A 24380-nucleotide genomic window follows, 5' to 3' on the forward strand; every position below is an offset into this window, starting at 1 on the left:
TATACAATGGGGCTAAAGGCACACTGGGGTAAAAGGTGCATTTGATTTGATTTTTCTCTAAACTAGATGGTACAACTTGCCACAGCACTTTCCAAAACATCCGTTTTTCGAGATGCACGTGGAAATTTGTCTGATCCTTGACGTGATCGCAGGCTGCAACGCAAAATTGATTCTGTGCTGATTTGATCTAATATTTGATGTTTTTTTTTAAATGTTGCTAAGTAGAAAATGAGAATTGCTAAAATTATTAATATATTTTGAGACAAAGGTCTTCTTAATGATTTTCAGTATGGTATTTGGGGTAAAATGCGCCCCTGCTGTTGGGACAAAAGGCACAATAATTAACATGATAATAAAAAGCTGGCTGACTTTTCAGTTTGTTGACATGACATGGTTAGATTCAGATGGTAAATATCATATATTAAGTTGGGTGTCCACCTTCATAATCCCCATATTTATAATGAAACCATTTTTTTAAAATTATAATATTAATCATATAATATAATAGATTATAATTTATTGTTACTACTGTAAATCTTTATTAAATTATCTTCAATGCTTTCAAAATCTTTATTTTTTCTAATAATTTTGTTTTTGTATTTTTAAAATATATTTGTATTAATATTTTAATGATAGTATATTTATTGAATAAAAATAAATTATTTTTAAATAGAAAACAGTACAAACTTTTCTGAAGTGATTGTTTTGAAGTATTAACTTAGACATTATTAAAAACATATTTTAGCTTAAGTATTTGTATTAATACTTTGTGCCTTTTGCCCCCACGCTGGTGAGCCTTTTACACTGTGTGGTTAAAAAAAAAAAAAAAAAAAAAAAAAAACTGTTTGTGCCTTGCCCACCTTGCCACCGACCTCATACAAGATTTTTAAACAAAATAACCCTTTAATGATTTATTTTCACACAAAATCTGTTGCTCCATCAATGTTCCATACAAACATATATATTTTTCCTGCAATCATGGGAGTAGTGAAAAGCACATTTTTCTTTAGCTCCATTGTACCCTATCTTCATGTCTGTGACCAGTGTTTACTGAGCTTGATGACTAATGTTCCGAAAATTAGTTGACTATTAAAAAGAACAGCTGAACATTAGTTAAAAAAAAATGTATTGTTTAAATTGTTACTGCCTTTAGTTATTATTTTGGAATAAATGCAAAAATGCTTAACTCTAACTTGATGAGATTTATACTTGGTTTTAATAAATGGAAAAAAACAGAATTGTATTTGGTTTCCTTTTTTCTATTTTTTTGTTTTTTAATGTAATGTAATGTTTATTTAACCAGAAAAGTGTAACGTTTAAATTTGATTTATTAAAAAAAGAAGAACACACACAAAACTTTTTTTATTTAATTTTTTTTTTTAAACTGTGAGGTCTTTGCCTCATTTCAAAACACCACTGCATGCCTCTGATATAAATGAAAAATATGAGCTGGAACTTTTCTGTCAGCTCTTCTTATTAATGCGTTTATTATAAAATACAAAAAAAGAAATGTAAATGATGCAAACTCATGCTGTGCTGTTTTTGAAGAAAAATACCTTTTCTCTTTTGTTCTTTTCATCTTTTCAATTATGGAGTTTTTGTACCTATGTTGTTGCACATTCTTGATCAATGTACCACTCAGCTTTTATCTTTGTCTCTCTCTGCCTCTCGTCCACGTCCGTCCCTCCTCTCACCCCCAACCTTCTGTTGAACTTTTTTTATTCTCAACTATTCATCCTTTTGTTTTGTTTTTTTCTAATCCCTCTCTCCGTGATCCTAATCTGCCCGTAAACTCGTCATTGGTGTATATTGCCTCTTGCTGTGTGCTTTGCTGTGCAGAGTCGAATTGACACTAAGAATCAGCGCAGTATTTTTGTTTACAGTCCCGACCTCGGTATTGATGTTCATGCACATTGTTTTCATCGCAGATCCATTTCATCCTGCCTGAAAGGAATTGTTACAGTTCTGAATAAGAAGATTGCATTTTGTGAACACATTCCCGCATACAATCTCATCATGTCAATATGCCTCACAGAGCTGTGTGAGTGTGTGTGAGTGTGTGTGTGGTGTGTGCGAACATCATCATCTCTACGGTACTACTGTCACCCTTCCCCTGGGTAAGACACCGCACACAGGGTTTAAGCAGATGGTAAATCTTTCTCCCTGGGGTATCATCAACTTACAGCCTTCGCTCATTCTCTCTCCCACTGTTTTGCTCTGTCCTTCCTCGTGTATATCTGATCCCTTTTTCCTTCTCACTTGTAGTTTTTTTTCCCTCTGACAGACAGGAAAGAAAGGGGCCTCCACTTGCAAATTACATCTTTCCTGCTCCTTCTCTCCTGTCTCTCTCATCTCGTCTGTCTCCATCTCTCCTCCTTTGCCCTCCCTGTGTAATTAACTAGGTTTCAGTAACAAACCTTTGGGCTTTGGGGTTGCTATGGTTACCTCTCTCTCCATACTGTTTTCTGTTTGTCAGTCTATCTAAATTGTGCATGTGTGTATGTGTTTGTGCTTTTTTCTGTGGCTGTGTGTCTATTCATTTGAAAAAATGTGTTTGTCTGGGCTTACATTAACTCCATCTGGTAAATTATTTGTTGGCTCATAAGATCGTCACTTATCATGCAGTTTAATGTCCATGTGCAGAGGTGTAATGAATTTTAAATGGGAAAAAATAACCCGCTATCTTATTGCTCATTTGTGTTTTAGCTTCACTGTCGATCATGAAACAGTGTTGTTTCACTTCTGGTTTGTTTTGCGACAGCCTCGTACTTGAACTCAAATCTGTGCAACATGGTTCGATGTGCACAGAGGCAATTTTTCCTTTTTGTGGAGATTGATAGACAAAAATATTTTGCAGTATATTTCATTCACATCTTATAATGGAAAAAGCAGCTCTTTATCTACAAGTTTAATTTACAAAATTGGCTTTCGTTTCACCTATGACACATGGTTCAGGACCCTGCTTTTTACTGTATTGATGCAAATGTCAATTAGCACATTGGATGACCAGGCTCAGGCACATCTGTACAGTCTGACAAAATAAAAGTAGATATTATATTATATTGTATTATATTATATTAAATGATATTATTTTTAAAGAAATTGTTTTATTCAGCAACGGCGCATTAAGAAATTTCTATATTATATAAATGCTTTTTCTATTGATCAAAAAAAGTATAACGCTATTAAAAAAAATTAAGCAGCAAAACTGTTTTTAACATTGATAATAATAATAATAATAATAATAAAGGTCAAATCAGCATATTATAATGATTTCTGAAGAATAATGTGACACTGAAGACTGCATCACAGGAATAAATTACTTTTTAAAAATATATTCAAATATATTTTAAATTGTAATATGTCACATTAGTACTTATACCAGATAAAGATGATCGTAATAAAAGTCTATTCAAAAACAATAAAAAAATCTTCCCGGTCCCAAACCTTTGAACGGTAGTGTAAATTGAGTTGAGGTTCTTTAATTCTTGTCCTTGAACTTTTCCCCTCTGATTAAATTTGTATTGTCAGTCACCAGTAAGGTATTACTTCCTTTTAAGTCACTGTTTGCTGTAATGTCTCTTGACATCTTCCCTGAAGAGTCCCCTGTTTTCTTTTTGTCGTTTCAGCTAACAAGACACTTCTGGGTGGAGGAGGAGGTGAGTCAATTCTTTTTTCTCCCCTCTTTTTCAGAGGCTGAATGAGACAAATGTAGAGACAGCTCAAGTGGGAAAAGACATTAAAGGAGAGAAGCATCGGCGAGGTGAGAGGAATTAGAAGGTGAAAGAGAGCAAGTGAGAATCAGCAGGTGGAAACAAAGGTGAGAGAGTGAGAACGTATGTGTGTGATGGGAGCTGTTGTCAGCCTGAGGCTTTGCACTTTTCTGAATTTGAACAGACAATCTCTGAAAGCCCCGTGAGTGAGAACAGAGATGCTATTTGAGGAGCAAAAGAGTGATTAGAGACCCAGTGAGAAGAAATGAGCGCTAAACTCTTAAACCATCTCTGATAGAGCTGCCCTGATAGAACACACACACATGCGCCCACAAACATCGACAAGAGAAAAACAATTCATCAGCAGATTCTGAATATAATGGAGAAATTAAAGAGCTTTTTCAAAACTGTTTGCTCACTGTGATGTATTAAAAAGTACTTGGATCTGACAAGACGGTAGATTTTCTCAGAAATACAGTAAAGCCTTCAGATTCCTGCCTTCTATCTGTACGTTCAAATATTCATCAAACAATGAGCTCTTTGGCATTCCAGCTGCACAAACAGTTAAGTCTTAACTCACATTTAAGGGGACTATAACAAAAAGTACCAAGCTGCAAAGGTATCTGGATATGGTCCCATGGTAATTCTATGTATTTTTGAACATGTTCCATGTTGTAATATTGACATTGTTTAACATCCAACATAAACTACAGCCCATCACATAAGTAGGTTTCTCCTGAGGATCAGTAACTACATCTGCAATTATCTCAGAGTTGCACTTTTAGTCATTAGTTACGGGCCTGTAATGTTCCTGCTCCCGGGAGGTTCTAAATAATGAGTGTGTAACATGTAACAATTGTTTTTTTCCAATAGACTGTGCACTGTGTGAAATCACCTCTAACCTGAAATAGCAACAGTAGCTATATAATATCAGCACACACGTTTCCACCAGACTGGCTGCTAAACCATCGTGACAGAATTAAAGAGAGAGTTCATCCAAATTACAATTCTCTCATCATTTACTCATCCTCATGTTGTTCCAAACTTGTATTTATTAATTTATTTCTTCTGTGAAACACAAAAGAAGATGTGTTCTTTTTCCATTCCAAGAAAAATTTATTTTTTTCCATTCAGTTCAATAAATAAAAAATCAATGGGACCCAGTGATGTTCAGACCCCAGCGCTCTAGAATATCTTCTTTTGTGCTCCTCAGAAGAAAAAAAGTCATACAGGTTCGGAAAGATATGAGGGTGAGTGAAGGTCATCTTTGGGTTAACAATCTCAGAACCGTATTCAAAAGTAAAAGACACACTTCTCTGGAATACTTGTTTCTAATTGGTAAATCATGGCATTCTTTGGTTAAGTAATTTTATATAGTGACTGTTAAACCGTATATTTGACAGTAGTTTTTGGCAAACAGTTTCCTACACTGTAAAAAAAAAAAAAAAAGTTAAGGCCTTAAATTTTTAACATCAACTTGGATGTTTAAGTCAGTTCAACTTAAATTACATTAGACTGACATAAAAAAAAAAAAGTTGAATCTTGTATAACATAAGAAGGTTGAAAATTGCTTTACTTATTTTGATGAGTTAAAGCAATGCAAAAATATATGTTGCCAACGTATTGATCATATATATTTTTTTACAGTGCAGTGCTATTTTCATGTCTCCCTGATCACTTTGTGATCTTTTTCTACTCGAATAAATAAAATAGGCTATTATGTCATAAATAAATGAACATAAGATGTTACTTTGAATTTCAATTTTTGCATTTATTTATTCGTTTATTTTGTTGCCAGATTATATACACTCATTATGACAAAGGAAATCACCTTTTTTAAATGTAATTAAACTAAATTAACCATTAAAAGAAAAAAATATTTCACACAACAAACAAACTATTGCCATGTGTGACTCTATTAATGAGCATTGTTTTGGAAATGCAACAACTGTCAATGGCTGTGATAACAACTATACATATCTTATTTTTTGCTTGCAAATCCTAAAACTAACTACAAACTTCAAATGGTTTATGTTAACTCTGATCTACACTACCGTTCAAAAGTTTGGGGTCAGTAAGATTTATTTTTTAATTTTTTTTAAAGAATCAAGAAAAGTGACAGTAAAGACATTTTATAATGTTAAAAGATCTTTAACTGAACATTCTATTTATCAAAGAATCCTGGGGGGAAAATGGATCACAGTTTCCACAAAAATATTAAGCAGCACAACCGTTTTCAACATTGATCAAATGTTTCTTGAGCACCAAATCAGCATATTAGAATGATTTCTGAAGGATCATGTGACACTGAAGACATGTTTAGTAACTAACATTAACAAAGGTTAATCAATGCTGTACAAATATATTGCTCATGTTTAGTTTATGTAAGTTAATGCACTAATTAATGTTTTCAAATGAGACCTTATTGTAAAGTGTTACCAAAAAATCTTATCAACCCCAAACTTTTGAATGGTGGTTTACAAATCGGTTGTATACGGTCTTTGTAAGAGGTACGTGTGCATTTTGAAAGTGAATTGCAAGATCTTAGGTATATAATTTACGATAGTATAGTGCTATGCAAATTAACAGAAATGTCCAACTGTTGACTCAGTATTTACGCATATGCATGTGTGTCGATTGTAAGCGTGCGCAGTTCTTGCTCTCTGCCCGTGTTAAGTGCCTGCCCGTTAGCTAATCAATACTAGTGATAAATCTGCACTTGAGAATCCTACTCATCAGAACCACGTCTCACACACACAAACACAAATTCAGAAGTGCGCACTGCTGTATATTGACCTGTTTTTTTTCTGTAGTTACTCAAACACAAATGGCAAAAGCGATTGATTTAGGCCCGACCTTCACCTCCCTCAATTTAAACCTCCCTGTCAGTTCGTGCCTCTGCATGTCTTCCATGTCCCTATCTTTCTCTCTGTTTTACTCCGAACTCATCTTTCTGTCTCACTGCCCTACCCCATCACCTCTTCTCCTCACTCCATAACACTCCAACACCTCTTTTCTCTCTATTTCTGTCGGCAGTACGCAAACACATCAGCTTTCTCAGTCTCGCACTCTCTCCCTGTCTTTTTGTTGGCTCCACTCCTGAGGTTTGTTAAGGCAAACCTGGGTGATAATTAGGCAGGGACAAACTATACATCAGGGAGGACACAGCCTCAGAGCATTGCATGCAGAGAGAGAGATGAGGGGTGAGTCTCTGCCTGTTGGTGTTTAAAGCAGGAAAAGCACTAAAGCTGAGAGGGCAAAAACAAGAGGATGTGTTTAAAACAACAGAAGAGAGAATAAAGAAAAGCATGGATGAGTTAGGATGTGTCGTATAGTGGTATATAGTTTGTTTCGGATACTGTTTTTCAAACTCTAGCACCATTTATTCTCGGTCAGCATTTCAGATGCACTGTAAAAGTCTATTAAGTATTCTGGGCTTTTCTTTTTTCAGTAATAAAATAAACATCCTTAAAACAAACATTTTTAGACTAGAATAGAATGTTTTTGAAGGAAGTTCATTTTATTACAAGAAGAAAAAAATTGCCAGTAAAGTTAAATAAGCCTAAATTCAAGATATAGTCTCTGAAATCTAGTTTTAAGAAGCAAAATGATAACGATATAATACGATAATGTGTATAAGGCTGGTTTTCAGAGAATGTCTTGAATTAGGCTTGTTTTTCTTGCCGCGTTGGTATTTAGTTTAGTCTTTTATTCTTTATGACTTTTAATCATTAAATATTGTTAAAATAAAATAATTGTGGTAAAAAAATTAACTCTATAAACAAGTCTTATTATCTTACACAGTGTATGTTTAAAGGATGTTTTGATATTTTTACTGGAAAACAAGAAAAAATACTGATTAATAAAATTGTTTCTTTGCTGTGTGCTAGACAGGAAGTCAAAGGAAGACACATGGAAAAATAAATAAGGAAGAGAGTCTGCGAGTGAGTGATGAAAATAATTCATGCTGGATTTCCTAGTTTCACGGTCAGATGGATCATAGTTGTAAATGGCACATATAACTATAGGCAATCAAAATGTTCTTTCATTAAATTAGGAGACATCAGTCCTGAAGCTCAGAGCTGAGAAAGCTCCAGATTGTACAAAAGGACACAGTGACATTAGAGTATCTTTGGGTTTTGTTGTGTTTGTGGTGTAATGTTGAATTTTGGCATATGTTTGTCTGTTTTTTAGCAACCTGGAAAGCTGCACATGGATAAGTATTGATTGATTGTTTTATTTTTTGAGTGAAAATGTGTGTTATGTTCTCCACTTGGCACTGAGTGTATGTTGGTATTCTGGTTTAAAACCCAGAACGGCAGGCATATGTTTAGAGAGAGATTGTGCTTTGGTGTCGAGGGATTTGTGACATGGGCAAGCAGATGTGCCAGATCCAATCTAATGGCTCCTACTAATGGCTACCATGGTGACCATCTCAGCCAATAACACCGTGTCCTAACCAGACGCGATAAAATAAGATTCCAGCGACAAATAATTTGTCTGTCCACACTAGCCTGCAGTGTGCACTTGCAGCGAGACTTCGCCCACACGCTGTTCTGATTGGCTGTGGGTTTTGATTGATTTTTTGACGCATCTTGTAGTCACGTCGCTTTCTAGTGTGGACAGACAAATTATTTGTCGCTGGAATCTTATCGCATCGCGTCTGGTTAGGAGGACACGGTGTAAAATTAAATAAGAAACATAAGGGACGTTCTACCAGAAACGTACATTTCCAGAAAAAAAAATCTTGGGGGAAAAAATATATTTTTCTTAAATCTGAACGTTGAGACATATGGAGGACATGTTAAACTATGAGAAACACATATCATGCCATCTCAGCATGTTTTTATGATTAAATAAAATACATTTTTATACGCATTTCACCCCTAAAATGTCAGGCCCTGTCACAGACAAATTTGTATATGTCAGAATGGTTTCCTAATGAATTTCTTTGATACAAATAGCATTTTCTTATTGATCACATGTCCCTGATTGTATCTAACATGGTTTTATAATTCATTTAAGAAATATAAGTAACTTTTCGGTCAACTGTAGTACACAAAATCACAGAATACCCACCAGGCACTCATATAGTTGTAAAATAACTAACTTTACATAGGAGATTTTTATAAAAACATAGTAGTGGATATATACCCCCACCTTCATCTACACAGTTAAAGAGATTAATTAATTAATATTTCCTCAAATAGTACACTTTTGTCATATTTCCTGTGTGACAGGACTGACCATGGCGTGACAGGACTGACTTTATGGATTTTGATGATGCAGAAAAAGTTATGTTTTGTGTTCTTTATTTAAGTTTTGATTGGCATTTCTTTTTTAAATTATTATTATAATTTTAATGTTAATGTAATATTAGACTATGGTTAAATTCAGCCAAGGACATACATAATATTGCCAAAAGTATTGGGACAGCCCTCCAAATAATTGAATTCAGGTGTTTAAATCACTTCCATGGCCACAGTTGTATAAAAATCAAGCACCTTGGACTTAATTTTACTATTGCATGCATTAAATACATAAAATATGCAATAAATGTAATAAAAAAAGAACAATAACATTAATTTGTAAGGCTGTGTCACACGGGAATGTGACAGGGCCTGACGGTTGGCCATTTTAAACTGCCATTACTCAGCCTGCTAGCATGCTAGCATAAAAACTGTTAACATGCAAGCAAGGAATTTCAATAACCTTTTTAGACATGTTTTGGATTTAAAACATTTTCATTATTTTCTGGAATGTTTTACCGTGACAGGGCCTGACCCTTTAGCTCGTCTTCCTAAAAAAAATATACAAAAACAAGCTTAAAATCATACAATTCAATGACAGAATTCAGCCTTAATCAATGTAAGCTTCACCTGGGTCAAATGATGTCACTTCCTCTGAGTGATACCCTTAAAGGCATATTTCACACATTTTATGTCGAGTTTTATGTAAACGTGACAGGACTGACCAAAACATGGGGGCAGTTGTAAAATAGAATTTATTTGTAGAATGTATATATAATTTCATGTTTTTGATCAGTTGATGTGAATGATAACAGCTTAAACTTGTTATTGATGAGGTTTTTTTTATAAATAACAGTTTGTAGCATAACAAAACTATGAAAGCTGTAGCTCCAATTTGGCTGGGGACAAGGGCATTGACAGGATTTGTAGTTTTCAAAAGTGTTTTTAATAAAGAAAAAAATATCTGAGAACCTAATGAATGTCATATTCCTTTACAGAACAACTCACAGAAATCAACTATGAGCCAGTTTTAGAAATTTTTGGATGAAATACTTTTTTATTCACTGTAACAATTCAAGGACAGATAATGTACGTTTCTGGTAGAATGTCCCATAAACAGTACCTGAAATTATCATTGCCACACTTTGTGTTTATTGTTCCAGCCGCGACGTCGCAGAAAAATAGAAACCGTTTCTAAAATAGAATCGTCGCGTGTCGCCGTCGCGGCTGGTTAGGACGAAAACTCTTATTAACATGGAAAAGATACCTTTTATCGCGCGTCCCGTCGCGTGTAGTTAGGACACGGTGTAAGAGCATTGGCGTAGGAACCGGGGGGGACGTGTCCCCCTCAATATTGGAAAATGCTGCATGTGTCCCACCCAAAAATTAGCCTATACCGCAGGGACAAAAACTGTACATTTGGAACTTTTATTTTGAAAGCGCGACAAAGAGGGTTTTTCCTGCATAGAGAATTATGAGGCGGCCGTTTTTCCACGGTTCTGTTGCGGGTTCCCGGCCCGTGTCCATTCGTTCTCAAGCCGTATAGTTTGCCGATTGTGCTGCGCGGATCGCGGATAATCCGCGGGTCGGGCGGGCCAAGTAATAAAAACATAACATTCCAATTAATCGAGGGTGTATGACAGATTAATCATTATAATGTGTTGATTTTAAATAAAGACACGGCACTCTCATCACGGTAAAACGCAATGAACGAGCGTCACTATTTTACTTTCGTTTTCAACGTAACTCTTCAGGGAAAACCAATCAATGAAAACATATCAGGGCTTGTCCGGGACACGTGTGTGTGTGTGTGTTTTTTTTTTTTTTTTTTTTTTTTTTTTTTTGAAGGGACAAGTGATTTCAATTAATAATCTAATTTAATACAGATGTATTTTTTCAATGTAATTTTAATTTGATTGGTAACAGCCTAGTGTCTTATTATTCTAACTGAATATGTATTGATCAAATTTAAGGATTTGAAATTAAAGATGGAGCCCTTTATAAAGGTAAAAAATAAAAAAAATATTCCGATAGTGTTTTCCAACAGTGAAACGTTGACAATTTAAGTTTGAAGTTTAGACTATTAAGGAAATGTATTTTTCCAAAAGAAGAACTTTTATTTTAAATAAATGTTATTTTTAAATCAGCCTACTTCAGTGTGATATTTTACCATATTATCATGCTTAACACTGAGAATTTGAATAATTGTGATGATCAGATGCAGATATCAAAGAATATCATAGGTTCGGGCGGTTGGATTATTTTTTTTTTTAACAGCGGATTCGGGTGACTCAAAATGCACCAGATTAATGAATTTATCTTTAAATTGTTCAACATTTTCTTTCGGGGGGGCATGCCCCCGGACCCCCCTAGAGGTAACAAGTTTTTTACATAGCTGGCAATTGATTTATCTGTGTTACATATCAAATATTTGCCTTGTAAAGTGCCACTCTCCTTTCTGCCCATGGGGCTTGTACACTTTTATGTTTTCCAACTCAAATATTTGTCTAATAATAAACAGATTGGATGATTTTGTTTATTTATTTGCTGTTTGTGATTCCATACATGTTGTACCACGTCACCATACTGTATGTTGCTATTATGGTGGTGGGATGGACATTGATTCATAGTGGCCAATATGTCCCCCCAATGTCAAAGTCATTCCTACACCCCTGTGTAAGAGGCTGCGTTTCGATAACACTTGCTGACCAGTTCAGACCAAATTTGATGGGAAATTGAGAACAACTGTTAATTAATACTTTTGTACGCAGAAATGTTGTGTGTGTGGAGCCCATGCATGCATGTTTGCGTGCACGTAGGTGTTGCGTGGGATTAAATGATAGGATCACATATGACAGAGAGCTGAAAAAAAACTGTATGAAATATAGGAAAATATCCTATATATATGTTTTTTTCCGTGTCACAAACCCCGTCAGGTGAGCAAAAAGCCAATTAGTACCTGCTAAAAAGATGTTTGTGTAATATAAAAAGTGTGTGTGCATGCATGTTGCAATTACACAGGAAAGCAAGCTATTCCCAACAGACGTACCTCGTCACCACATTCACATCTTTTCCCCTATTGCTTCCTCTCATCCTCCTTTCCTCCACTCCAAAGCCCTGAGTACAACTTCCCTCCATCTGTCCCTCCGTCTCTCTCCGTTTTTTCCTCATCTTTCTCTCCACTTCACTTTCTGGTATTTCTCGGTATATATTCCCTATCTTTCTATCTTTTTATCACTCTATCTCTCGCTCCTGCAGATTCTGAGCACATATCAGCAAAAGTGCCAGGGCGCTGAAAACCCTTGAGTAAAACTGTTATGACCCTCAAATTGCTGCCCTTAGTGCTATGAGAAATCTGTGTCCTCAAATGATAAATGGGGGTTGGGTTTATCAGCATTAAAGTGGGGTAAACAAGCTGTGTCGATCCCAAACTGCACAATATTTGTCATGGGACGACATTTTTAGAAAGGGCCCATCATATACAGCTGCCTGAGATTGAGAGGTGGCAGGTGATTTGGTAACACTTTACAATAAGTTCTCATTTGTTAACATTAGTTTATTCATTAACTAACATGAACTAACAATGAGCAATGTGTTTTTACAGCATTTATTAACCTTTGTTAATTTTTAGTTAATAAAAATGTTCATGTTAGTTCACAGTGCATTAAGTAATGTTAACAGATACAACTTTTGATCTTAAAAATGTAGTAAATGTTGAAATTAACATTTAACTATGATAAATAAATACTGTAAAAGTAGTGTTCATTCTTAGTTCATGTTAACTAATGTGGTTAATTAATGTAAAATGTTACCGGTGTTTTTATGCTTAAAATGTCTTAAAAAGTAAATTAAAGTAAATAAAAAAAGAACATATATCATAAATGTTGGTAAATTGCCATCTGAATTATCTGGCTAAATATTGCATATGTGCATTTATAATATGTTTTATGTCTTACTATGTATTTATATTTATTGTGTGTATATATAGTGAGGAAAATAAGTATTATAAAAAATGACAATTTAAACATGCTGTAAAAAATGATCTGTTGGGTATTTTGAGCTGAAACTTCACATACACACTCTGGGGACATCAGAGACTTATTTTACATCTTGTGAAAAGGGGCATAATACGGGACCTTTAAGTAAAGATCATGTTCCATGAAGATATTTTGTAAATATCCTACCATAAATATATAAAACATTTATTTTTGTGAGTGAATGCACCACAATCGCGAACATAAATGGACAACTTTAAAGGCGATTTTCTCAATGTTTTGATTTCTTTGCACTCCCAGATTCCAGATTTTCAATAGTTGTATCTCGGCCAAATATTGTCCTATCCTAACAAACCATACACCAATGGAAAGCTCATTTATTCAGCTTTCTGGTGATGTATAAATCTCAATTTAAAAAAACTGACCCATGTGACTGGTTTTGTGGTCCAGGGTCACATATATGAATATTTATGTGTGTATATATATTCCCCCTTCAGTGGATGGTGCCATTCATCGTGGAGCTGGTCCTCTGTTGAAGAAGGAATGTGCCACTCTGAACGGCTGCGAAACGGGGGAGGCCAAGATCACCGGAGCCTACGGCCTGCCTGCAAAATGTGAGTTGCTCATGAAACAAACTGATCATCACACTAATGCCATATAAACATCTGTCTGAAATGGTTTGAGCTCTTTGGAATATGATGATGAATTCAGAATCATTTGTTAGAATTAAACATTTCTTCCAGTATGCTAAATGGATAAGGAAAAGAGCAAACCTTGCTCATGTTTACGCTTGATTGCATCAAAGTCAGCACAGTACTTTTGTAGAAACTAAATTACTCTTGATTTTGACTTTTGCAAGGTTTTATATTTCCCATCTTAGGATAGTAAGCAGGTGTTTGCAACCTCTCTAGCGAAATGTCAAACGGTTGCGTACATGTTGCACGCTGCCGAATGAATAAATGAATAAACCATCAACGCAAACCTTTTTCCCTATCGCTCTCCCTCCCTCCCCCCATCCATCTCCCTCCCTCTCTTTCACTCTTCCAGAGAGTGTTCAGTAATTATGTAGTCAGACAGTGTTTACAGAAGCAAGCGCACTTTAATTTATTCGCACACTTAGCAGTAATTTCCTTGTCTAATTTATGATCCCCCCCCACTGTACCTTGCTGTTCAGAGACAGAGATGCACACGCTGCTGATTCTCAAGCCACCCCCAACACACACACACACACACACACACACACATACACATACACACCAGTGATTTGCCTTACACTCCAGGCTATGCTTTCTGTTAGTTTTTACGTAGTCTTTAGTTGATTTTTCTCTCCAACTTTGTGTTTTTCCTTCTCATCTCTCTCTCTCTTTCTGTACTGTACCGAACTGCGGGGAGTAGAACAGTAAATATCAGCAGTAATTGTAGGACTGAAATTAGTGTCTGTGTCTGGCTGCGTGCACCGCACACTGATCGGATTATAAGTTATGTATGAACAGGTGTTTGGACTATTTGTGATTTGTGAGCTGTTAAAATGTAACATTTCTAAATGAAAATGTTCAGGTTTCTGTCTGTGGGTAGAGAGCATCATGGCGGTGCAAGTTCAAATTTGTCAATGCAAAACTGGCTGCCACAAATGCTTGGATGTTCAGCCAATCCCCAAGTGTCAGGTCACACCTTCAGTGTAAATCTACGGGATTTTTATATATTGTATCATCCACTAGATTCTAGGTTCTGATCGTTTGAAAAAGTAATAGCAAAGCTCTCCTCAACATGCTGGAAGATTTAAGATGTCAGTCATGTCCATAGCAAAACGAGTAATGTGCAAACGTTTAATGCTTAGAATTCATTTATTTTAAACCCTTAAAGCTGAAGTACATTTTTTGGTTTTTAAATATTTTGTTTATCCTATCTTAATATGCAGAGACAGCTATAAATAAGCTATTCATAGGTTATTTATTTTGTCTCTGTAGCCCAGTTGTTTTGAGCTACCCGTCTAGTCGTACACAAAAAAATACTCTACCAATGGCGCGAGTTGGGGCGGGGCTGTCAGTTTGTTCAATCAAGGACTGATGTGGGCATATTTGAAAACCTTTTTTGAAAACAATATTTGTTTTTGCAGTTCAGTTCGGTGGTGGTGAAATTACATACTTCAGCTTTAACCTCAATTGCGTGATAGTAATAGAAACCATCTATAATCACAGACTAAAGTCCCCAAATAAAATCTGAGATTTGTGTGTTTGTATAGAGTATTGTCATGTTTTGACTGGCTGAGCTGCAGTTTGCACATGTGCTCACACATCTGTTGCTTTTTGGATGAGGATAGGGGAGTGTATGTTTGTGTCTTCTAGTAAAACAGAAGTATGGTAATAATACATACTCTGCCTGGGTTGAGGGGGTGAACTATAAACCCAGTGGATCTCATTGGTGAATGAAAGGCAGAATGTGCAAATCCTGTCAGTCCCCAAGTCCACCTGTGTACCAATACAGCCTTGACTAGGGACCCAACCATACAAAACAACCATTGCTACGGGGGAGAAAGAGAAGAGAGTAGCATATTTATCAACACACACACATACACACACTCTCTCTGAGCCTTCATTTCCCTCTGTGGCCAATTAACACTAATTAAAATCCACACAGGCCAGTCGAACACCCACCCTTCTCTCCTGTTATTTAACTAATCCCTTTTTCTCTCTCCCCTCATTGCTCATAGACTGGATGAATAACAAGGTTTGATTATTTAATTATGTTTATTAAACAATCCAATGAAATACACTGTACTTTTACAATTACCTAAAATTAAGGCTGTTATCTCAAATCAATTTTGAGCTGCAACTTTCTTTAAAATCACAGCTTTTTCTTGTCAAAACCAGTCGCATGAAAGCCAAGGTGAAAGAAGAGGGATCTATTGTGCGGGCCGTCGTGCTTGATCGGCTGGTGACTACGGGTATATTGTAACTTAGCTTGCCAAGCTGATTTGAATTTGAGAAAAAGGGGTGAAACACAAAAAGTGAGTCGAACACCTTCGGACCATTCAGATGATAAGCAGATCTCTTGTCTTTTTTTAAGTCAGCGCACCTGCTCCCCTGCTGCAGAATGGGAATATAGCTGTGCACACTGACTTTTTCTCCAGGGGGTTTGGTGGGAGAGACCAGGGCCTCCCTTTGTGCACGAGACAGGAGACTTGGGTTTGGTCTGGATGAGTGAACAGTTAGACTTGGTAGCAGAAAGACAGAAAATCTTTCACTGAGAGGGAGGGAGAAGAGGAAAGAGAAAAGCGAGCAGGCAGGATGAAGGCGGGAAGGAGGGGGAACAAACAGGGGAGTGATTTAGAGCCTGATAATAGCAAGTTTGGAGTAGATTCATCGATACGTTATGGGTGTTGTCAGGTTTTGGTTTGGGAGCTGCGTGGGGAGAAAGAGAATGGTATGTTTTCTCATGAGCAGATCAGGAAGTTATGGTGAAATAAAATGGTTTAGAAGACAAGCTGTACGACCACACTGTGACCCAGCATATATTAAAGCAAAAAGTATTGAAATACGGTACATAAATAATCTGGAAATTATCTATCTAAACTTTTTGGTTAAATAAATTATTATTTATATACAATATTGTGTCTATTCATATGCATGTCAGGTTTCAACACAAAATTAAAGTATATATATAAATAAATAAATGACATGATTATATGACAAATATTTATTAGATTAGGTCAACAGCTTAAATGATATATTTCAGAAACTATCTTTTAGCTACAAGGTCCCGAATCTACATTATGCTCCATCGTAAACATCTGAAATCTGTAGAAAATGTTCATTTCTTCCCCGCTCACTCTGTTGTAAGCGCGCTTGTGTGTGTTTGTTTTAGAGAGCAAACAGGAGCGACAGAGGGAGTTGAGCAGTGCGATATCTAAACCTCCCGGCAGTTTTCTGTAGTTTGCTTTAACCTCCAGCTGCACCTGTGTCTGCGGTGATTATGTCATCCTGTCTCTCTTTCTTCCACACCCGCTTTAGCAGTTCATGCTGTGCCACAAACATGACAACACTTCGTGACACTGTACTTCCAGTCAAACATATGCCCTCTGTTCTCAGTTTTTTTTTTTTTTTTTCTGTCCATTGTTTCCCTTTGCATATCATATGTGAGCGTCTAGGTGTGTGTGTGTGTGTGTGTGTGTGTGTGTGTGTGTGTGTGACTAATGTCTCTGCCTGACTTGATGTATGATGGTGCTGCTGGACTAAACAAACAGAGGTGGATCGATGCTGTAAACACTGCAGAGTGCAGCGGTAAATAAACGCAGCCGGACAGCACGCAGCGCAGAGAGGTGTCGGGGGGCGGATGGATGAGGGAAAGAGGAGTGGGAGTGGAACTGACGGAGGGAGGCTGGACGTCCAAAAGACAAGCGGGGCAAAGGGGAAGGATTGAGGACATGCCACAGATGAGACACACAAGGACATAAGACATTGAGAGGACAGATGGATGAATGTTTTAGACAGAAGGTAGACGCAGACGGAAAAGGAGGACAAGGGAAACGGACCTACCGTCTGGTTAAGCTGAGTGTCAATGGGAGGAGGAAACAGGAAATTGAGATGAGAGGGTGCAGGATGGAGACAAGTGGGTCTTTAGTAATCGAGAAACAGACAGATGGCAGAAATGCTGGTAACCACAAACAGAAAGTGTAGTTGGTATAAGTGAATAAGTCTAATCAAAAGTCTAGAAATAATTAATAACACATCAGGGGTTAATCACTTTCTCTTACAAAAAAGACCTTACAAAAGCATGTAAAGTATCGCACTTGCTGTATTGAAAATTGCCATAGAGACCATTTTTATATTATTATATGTATAACAATCATTATTCTTTTGCAGACTAAGGAAATTTTCAATTAAACATTTGAACATGCACACTCTAAATTTTACTTTAGAACAAATAAAAGTAATCAAACATCTTTTATTTTGATGATTTCAGTTGTTTCCTGTTACGCTTATGAACATGTACCCTGGAAACCACAGAATCTGCCAACAATTACTATAGTAATTACAGTAATCAATTCTAGTAAAAGGATTGCTAAATCCTGCGGATTCCATATGAATTTGTTTATTTATTTATCTCACTGTATTATTTATTTATAACAAATGCCGCCACTTGGGTATTTTGGTAGAAACTGCGGTTTCCATGGTAAATGTGGGGTGTAGAAAGGACTAAACACTATCAGTGCTCATCAACTCAGCTGTTGACAGCGCCTATCGGTGCAGCAGTTTCTGTGAAGAGATTTTTCGATGTTGTATCATCATGTCATAAGAAGAAACGAGCCAAAAGACCCATCCAACAGCCATCAGTTATTTCTATAAGTCAGCCAGACTGTGTTACAAAGGCCTAGTTCTGCCAAGGCCAATATCACTGATACTGATATACCGGTACCACTAATTAATGGAACATTTTAAAATGCGTAATTTATAGCCCTTTAATATATTTGAATGACATTTGTTTGAACTTTTAATAGGACTAAGAGAAATTATTGATTTTTGTTTACTATACCATGTTATTCATGTTTTTATGTTATACCATCTTTTAATGCACTGTAAACCTTTTTTTAATCACTTAAAAATGTAGATCCATATATTTAGGTGAATTAATTGTTTTAATATAACATCAGTATCAACAATATCATTACATCATACTGCACAGATGTGTGGACTAAACAAAGTGCATTTGCTCTTGTCATTTTTAGTTACTCTAAGAAAATAATTGTATAGTTAAAATATATGCTACTGTTCAAAAATTTGGGATCAGTACCATGTTTGAAAGAAGTCTTTTATGCTCACCAAGGCAGCATTTATTTGATCGAAAATACAATAAAAACATTAATATTGTGAAGTATTATTACAATTTAAAGGTAGGGTAGGCAGTTTTCGGAGAGACTAGCAATAGCGAGCTAGCTTTGAAAGCATAAGATCCCACCCTCCCTTCAGAGCGTCTCCAAAGCCACGACTCCTTCAAAACACATGAAAGCACATAACATTACAATAATAATGAACATAGAAAAACTTAAAGAGCACTGACCTGTACCACCTGACAGCTGCAGATTCATTTCAGCATTAATATCGTTGCCATTGAAACGCATAAATTCGAGTCACAAACCGCTCCGAGTATAACGTCACTGGTTTCCGTCTTCTGTGTAACTCTGCATAGCATGAAACGAGGTGATGACGTGTGATGTCTATGCGAGTAGGGTGCACGGAGGTATGGAAATACATATGTTGACAGTCAGGTAGGACATCGTATTGTTGCATTCGGACCAATTTCAATGATTGGACGAACATTTTATGGTCCTATGCGTTCCACAGACGATAAATATACATATACATACATTTAGACCACTTAACTTAGTGATTGCTATCAGGATGTGAAGAGACTTTCAATCAGCATAACAAAACATGTTTCTGGAACTCACCTACCGTGCCTTTAAAATAACTGTTTCCTTTTATAATATATTTTAAAATGTAATTTATTCCTGTAATGGCATTATAAATGTATTAACGGACACTTCTGGTCATTGCTGAACGAAAGTGTAAATTTTTTGGAGAAAAAAAATCGTACTGATCCCAAACTTTTGAATGATAGAGTAACATAAACATATTTGTGTTTTAGGGACATGGATAGATGAACGGGAGGGATGCAGACAGAAAGTTGAAGTTATTAAACACACATTCACATATTTTCTGATATTTTTGTACGACTTCTCTCTGTTTTTGGCTGTATCTCTCTGTTTCACAGATGTTATTCACACCGTGGGGCCGATAGTGCACGATTCAGTGGGGGAGAGAGAGGAACAAGCGCTGAGAAACTGTTATTATAACTGTCTGCACACAGCAACTAAGAACCACCTGCGGACTGTGGTGAGGGTCTCACACACACACACTCATAACAAATTCAGACTTCATGTCTTGGCAGTGATACAACTACTTGTATGCAATTTTAACAGCCTACCGCAGTCTCGATCCTAACGCTGCATGCACATAAACTCAGGTACATACTGTTAACATGTTAAACTCTCACCCTGTATCACTCACACCTCACGGCTGCTTCACGGTACAAGAATCATAATGCCAGCAGTCTAGTCATAACACAGCAGATAACTCGCACTCCACCGGTGCCCTAACAATTTTTATATGAATCTACTAAAACAGTTGAGAGCCGCTTCAGCTTTATTTCTTTCGGGGAATGATTTATTGAAGACAGGTTACTGTATATATAAAAGATTTTAACAGTGCACCAGCAAGGATAAAAATACACACAGGCACAGCTAAGATCTATTGTTAAGGTTCTCAAAAAAGAGCAAGCGATTGTTGCAGCATCATAATGTCTTATGAGGACTTCCTGTTTATCTTTATGAAACTGGTTTTTGCTGTGAAAAAAGACCTTTAAGTGTAGTATTATTCAGAGTACTTCATCTAAAAAATAAAAGTTCACTCATCATTAACATTTCCCAGTGTTATTAATACTTGTATTATTTTTATATTTATATCAAAGTATTTATTAATATTTTTTTATCTAACTTTTATTTTATATTTTTTATATATCTTTTGGTCATTTATTTTTAATTTTAGTAATTTTCTAGTTAGTTGCCAAGCCAACATTTCTGATTTTTGTTTCATTTTTTACATCCATATTTATATTTTATTTCAGCTTTATTTCAATTACCGAAAAACTTTATTTACGCAGTGACAACAATAGTAATTTTAACACATAATTTTTCTATGGAACATAAAAATTGTTGTGCTAAAAAAAAAAAAATCATTACAATTTTTACCGAGACACATAATAATTAAGCTAAAAAAAATTACCGTTAAAGTGTCATTAAAAGTTATCCATTATATCATTACAAGTCTTCTGATAGCTTTGAAACAGAATGAAACGAATACAAAGGTCTTATTTTATTATATTTTGCTCAACATCCCCCATATCCATTCACTTATTTTGTGTGGAAAAGTGGAAGCTTGGACGTTCAGCAGTGTACAGTAGCTCCTTTTGTGTGCCATGAAAGAAATAAAGTAATCCAAAGTTTTGAAGAACATGAGGGTGAATAAATGACAGAATTTTCATTCCCTTAATTGATTTCAAAGTACTATATCAATACGTGCTGGGGTTCCCAAGACATTCCTTAGCAGAATATGCCTTTAAAAGCAGCAACAGTTTACTGTGACTCGGTCCATTTGCTTTAAATTAAAGCTTTTGTTTCTAAGGTCCTTAATTCTGGGACACAAGTGGCTCGTTTGTCATTAGTAAAGGATTGTATCTTTAATGGGTTGTAATTAATCAGTTTACATTCAACCTCCCTTGTAAAAGCTGTTTTTGTTGTGGTTTTGTACTAATAGGTCCAAAAGTAAGTGCTTTGTAAACCTTAATTTCTTAATACAACACATTTATTTAGAGAAACATTTACTAGTTTGTAGATAAGAAAACTAATTTTGCACACTTTTAATTGTATAAAATTCAAGTCGTTATTTCTTATTATGTCTCTTTGATGTTGATGTCTAGGCTTTCCCCTGCATCTCTACTGGAGTATACGGTAAGCGCAAATTACAGCTTCTCTTAATCAATGTTTACTTTTCATCTTTAATTGTTTTGTCTCACATCAATTATTTATATGTCCTTTATATTCATAGTCTATAAATGACTGTGTGTAATTGATTACAGGTTGGTTGATTTAGAGTCTTCAATAGACTCATTTATTATTAAAACCTATAATCGTCCATTAACCGCATATATGAGCTAACATCAATGAATAACATTTATGAATAACATCAACTTCATTCCCTGTGTTTATGACGCTCTATCTAACCAAATAAATGGTACGTTTATGAACCTCGGCTATGTTGTGACCTCTGTGCTGCTCATGCATGTGTTTTTAATTGTGGTTGTTTATTTAGTAGGAAACTCATTTTAGGAATCCCGGGAGTGGATATCACTTGCAGTAGTATGAGGGATTTCCAGATTAAGGCTGGGATTAGACGGTCAGATTAGGAGAGATTAGGTGCGGGAGCATGTCACTGATTATAATCCCCCTTCTTAGCTATACGTGTTGAGATTAAACTCAAAAATGAACCCAGCGAACAGCTTCAGTTTGAAAACAACCACCATAAGTAAATCGTTTTCAGTAAAAAGTCTTCATGCAGAAAATATGGTGATTCAAAGTAATGTGTGTATCCGTAATAATATAAGGTTGTGTTGCTCTGTTGGATTTACTGGGCTGTCAGTTTAATGCATCAATTGAGTGTGATTCATTATATAGAAAATAACTTTTCCTGGGTGTACGCCCAACATTTAAAATATATAAAGCAAAAAAAATATTTTCACCCTTTTGTACTGTTTCAGTGCTTTCCTCTGCCACATTAATGTAATGTCTTTGAATGATCTTATTTGGATATAGTTGTGATTATTGTAATCAGTCAATCAGTATATTGCAATTTAAACCCCTTTTTTATGTTGTGATTTAACTTTTAGATTGATTGAAAGCCCTAGTGTAAATCTGATGTGTATTGTGTTGGATGATGTGTGTGGTGCAGGATACCCGCCTGAACAAGCAGTCGAAGTTGCCCTGAGAACAGTGAGAGAATACCTGGAGCAAAACCACGAGAAGGTGTGTATGTGTGTGTCATTTCCCTGTTGGTGTTCTTTTCTTGCCATTGTTGTTATTGTTCGATAAGGAGCACGCCGTGGCAAACAGATGGTGGCTGCACAGGGACTTACTTTTCTGAGTCAGCATGCACCACACACACACACACACATACACATATAACCTCAGTTTTAATTGGTTCCTAACGGAGCTTGTATAAGCTTTGCAGAACAGTACAAATACAAAAAATTCACAAATGAATTGACACAATCTCTGGCCCCTGTGAGTAAATGTGAGTCCAGAGTAAATTTAACAGGAAATGAGCCATCAGGATATCTTTGACAAAACTTCTGCACATCCCAAACTGCGGCGCCTCTCTGTCTCTCTGTCTCTCTGTCTCTGTCTCTGTCTCTGTCTCTCTCTCTCTCTCTCTCTCTCTCTCTCTCTCTCTCTCTCTTGCTTTATCCTGGTCACATCTGTCTTTTTCCCCCTCTCTCATCTCTCACTGATGTGTCTCTCCTGTCCTGAGCTTTCATCTCACTCTGCACCGCGTTTAGTCGCTCTCGCCTTCTTTTACGCTACAGATATACAAAATGACAGAGACACTCTAATTACAGCACACTAATTAACCAGTGCTTTGGTGCTTGCTAACCCCTCCACTTTCCATACGCACCGAGAGAATAGTAGAGAATGAAAGAGAGAGGTACTTTTATTGGTTTGAATTTTTTATTATCTATTTTTTTATTATATTTATATTTTCATTATTTTTAAATATTCATAATTGCATTATGTGGATCAAATCATTTTCTTTGAGGAGGTAATAAATATTTGGATACCAGTCAAAATCTGTGAATAAATGAACATTATTTATCAGTTATATGGAATATTCAGAGCCGATCAGCCCTATACGCACACTACGCAAGTTGCGTAGGGCCCCGCAAATTACTCAAGGCCCCGCCTCCACCTCGTGTCAAAGCGCGTCAATCAAAGTTTACAATATCGATGAGAAAATGAAGTGGAACTATCCTTCTGGTCACGAAAAGAGAGAAAAAAAACACCATGAGAGTGAATTGCGGGAACAGCAATCAGGTCGACTTGTGTTCTCTCCTCTCCAAGTTCGATGTCAGCAAAGAACAGTAAAGTTAAGTTGATGTGCATCTACCTCTAGTAACCCAGCTGGGCAGTGCAAATTTTAGTCTTTCTGTGTCTTGCTTACAACACCGGCCACTTCCAGGGCTGTGTTCTGTGACCTTGTGCCTGACAGAAAAAAATGAGTGAAATACAACTATTATGTTTGATAAACGACAAAGGGCAATGGTGTTTGTTTACAAACTGCAGCTCGGAAAAGATCCATCCATTGAATTATCCTCTATCCCTCTCTCTCCTCTCCACCTGTAGCTGGTGTGTGGTGAGCGCACTGGCGCCGTTGTACTGTGGCTGCCGTCGCATCATCCAAGTGGATGCTGCACACTGGTGGTGGTTGAGGAGAGACCCCGACATGATTGTAAAGCGCTTTGGGTGTACAGTATTACATATGAAAAGCGCTATATAAATGCCTCATTCATTCATTCAAAGATAACCGCATTGCACAAAACATCTGTGGGGACCAGTACAATATGGGTGTGATGGCACTCCTCATTATATGCACACATACTAGTACAACATTCATTAAAACAAGACAATGATTATCTAGTCTCCAAGTCAGTTTAGTTACAACTCTGCAATAAAGCAAGATAGAAAGCAATGTATTGACATTAACTTGATTTATAGGTTATATTGCATTTAAAATTTTGATTGGCTGGACATACTG

At 36.2% G+C, this 24380-nt stretch overlaps 1 protein-coding gene across 2 annotated transcripts in view; it reads left to right on the top strand.

Annotated features, from left to right (window-relative positions):
* The window catches only part of macrod1 (mono-ADP ribosylhydrolase 1), a 63203-nt gene that overhangs the window by 34218 nt on the left and 4605 nt on the right, over positions 1 to 24380 (top strand). The window contains exons 4-8 of one of the 2 annotated variants that reach the window (XM_084132314.1): positions 3630 to 3659; positions 13455 to 13571; positions 19603 to 19850; positions 21493 to 21523; positions 22521 to 22594. In XM_084132314.1, the coding sequence (XP_083988440.1) occupies positions 3630 to 3659; positions 13455 to 13571; positions 19603 to 19850; positions 21493 to 21523; positions 22521 to 22594 (500 nt within the window). The remainder of the gene's footprint in view (positions 1 to 3629; positions 3660 to 13454; positions 13572 to 19602; positions 19851 to 21492; positions 21524 to 22520; positions 22595 to 24380) is intronic. The other variant, XM_084132315.1, reaches the window with a different exon arrangement.

This window comes from Abramis brama (assembly GCF_963993115.1).
Source record: "Abramis brama genome assembly, chromosome: 13".
Classification (NCBI taxonomy): domain Eukaryota; kingdom Metazoa; phylum Chordata; class Actinopteri; order Cypriniformes; family Leuciscidae; genus Abramis; species Abramis brama.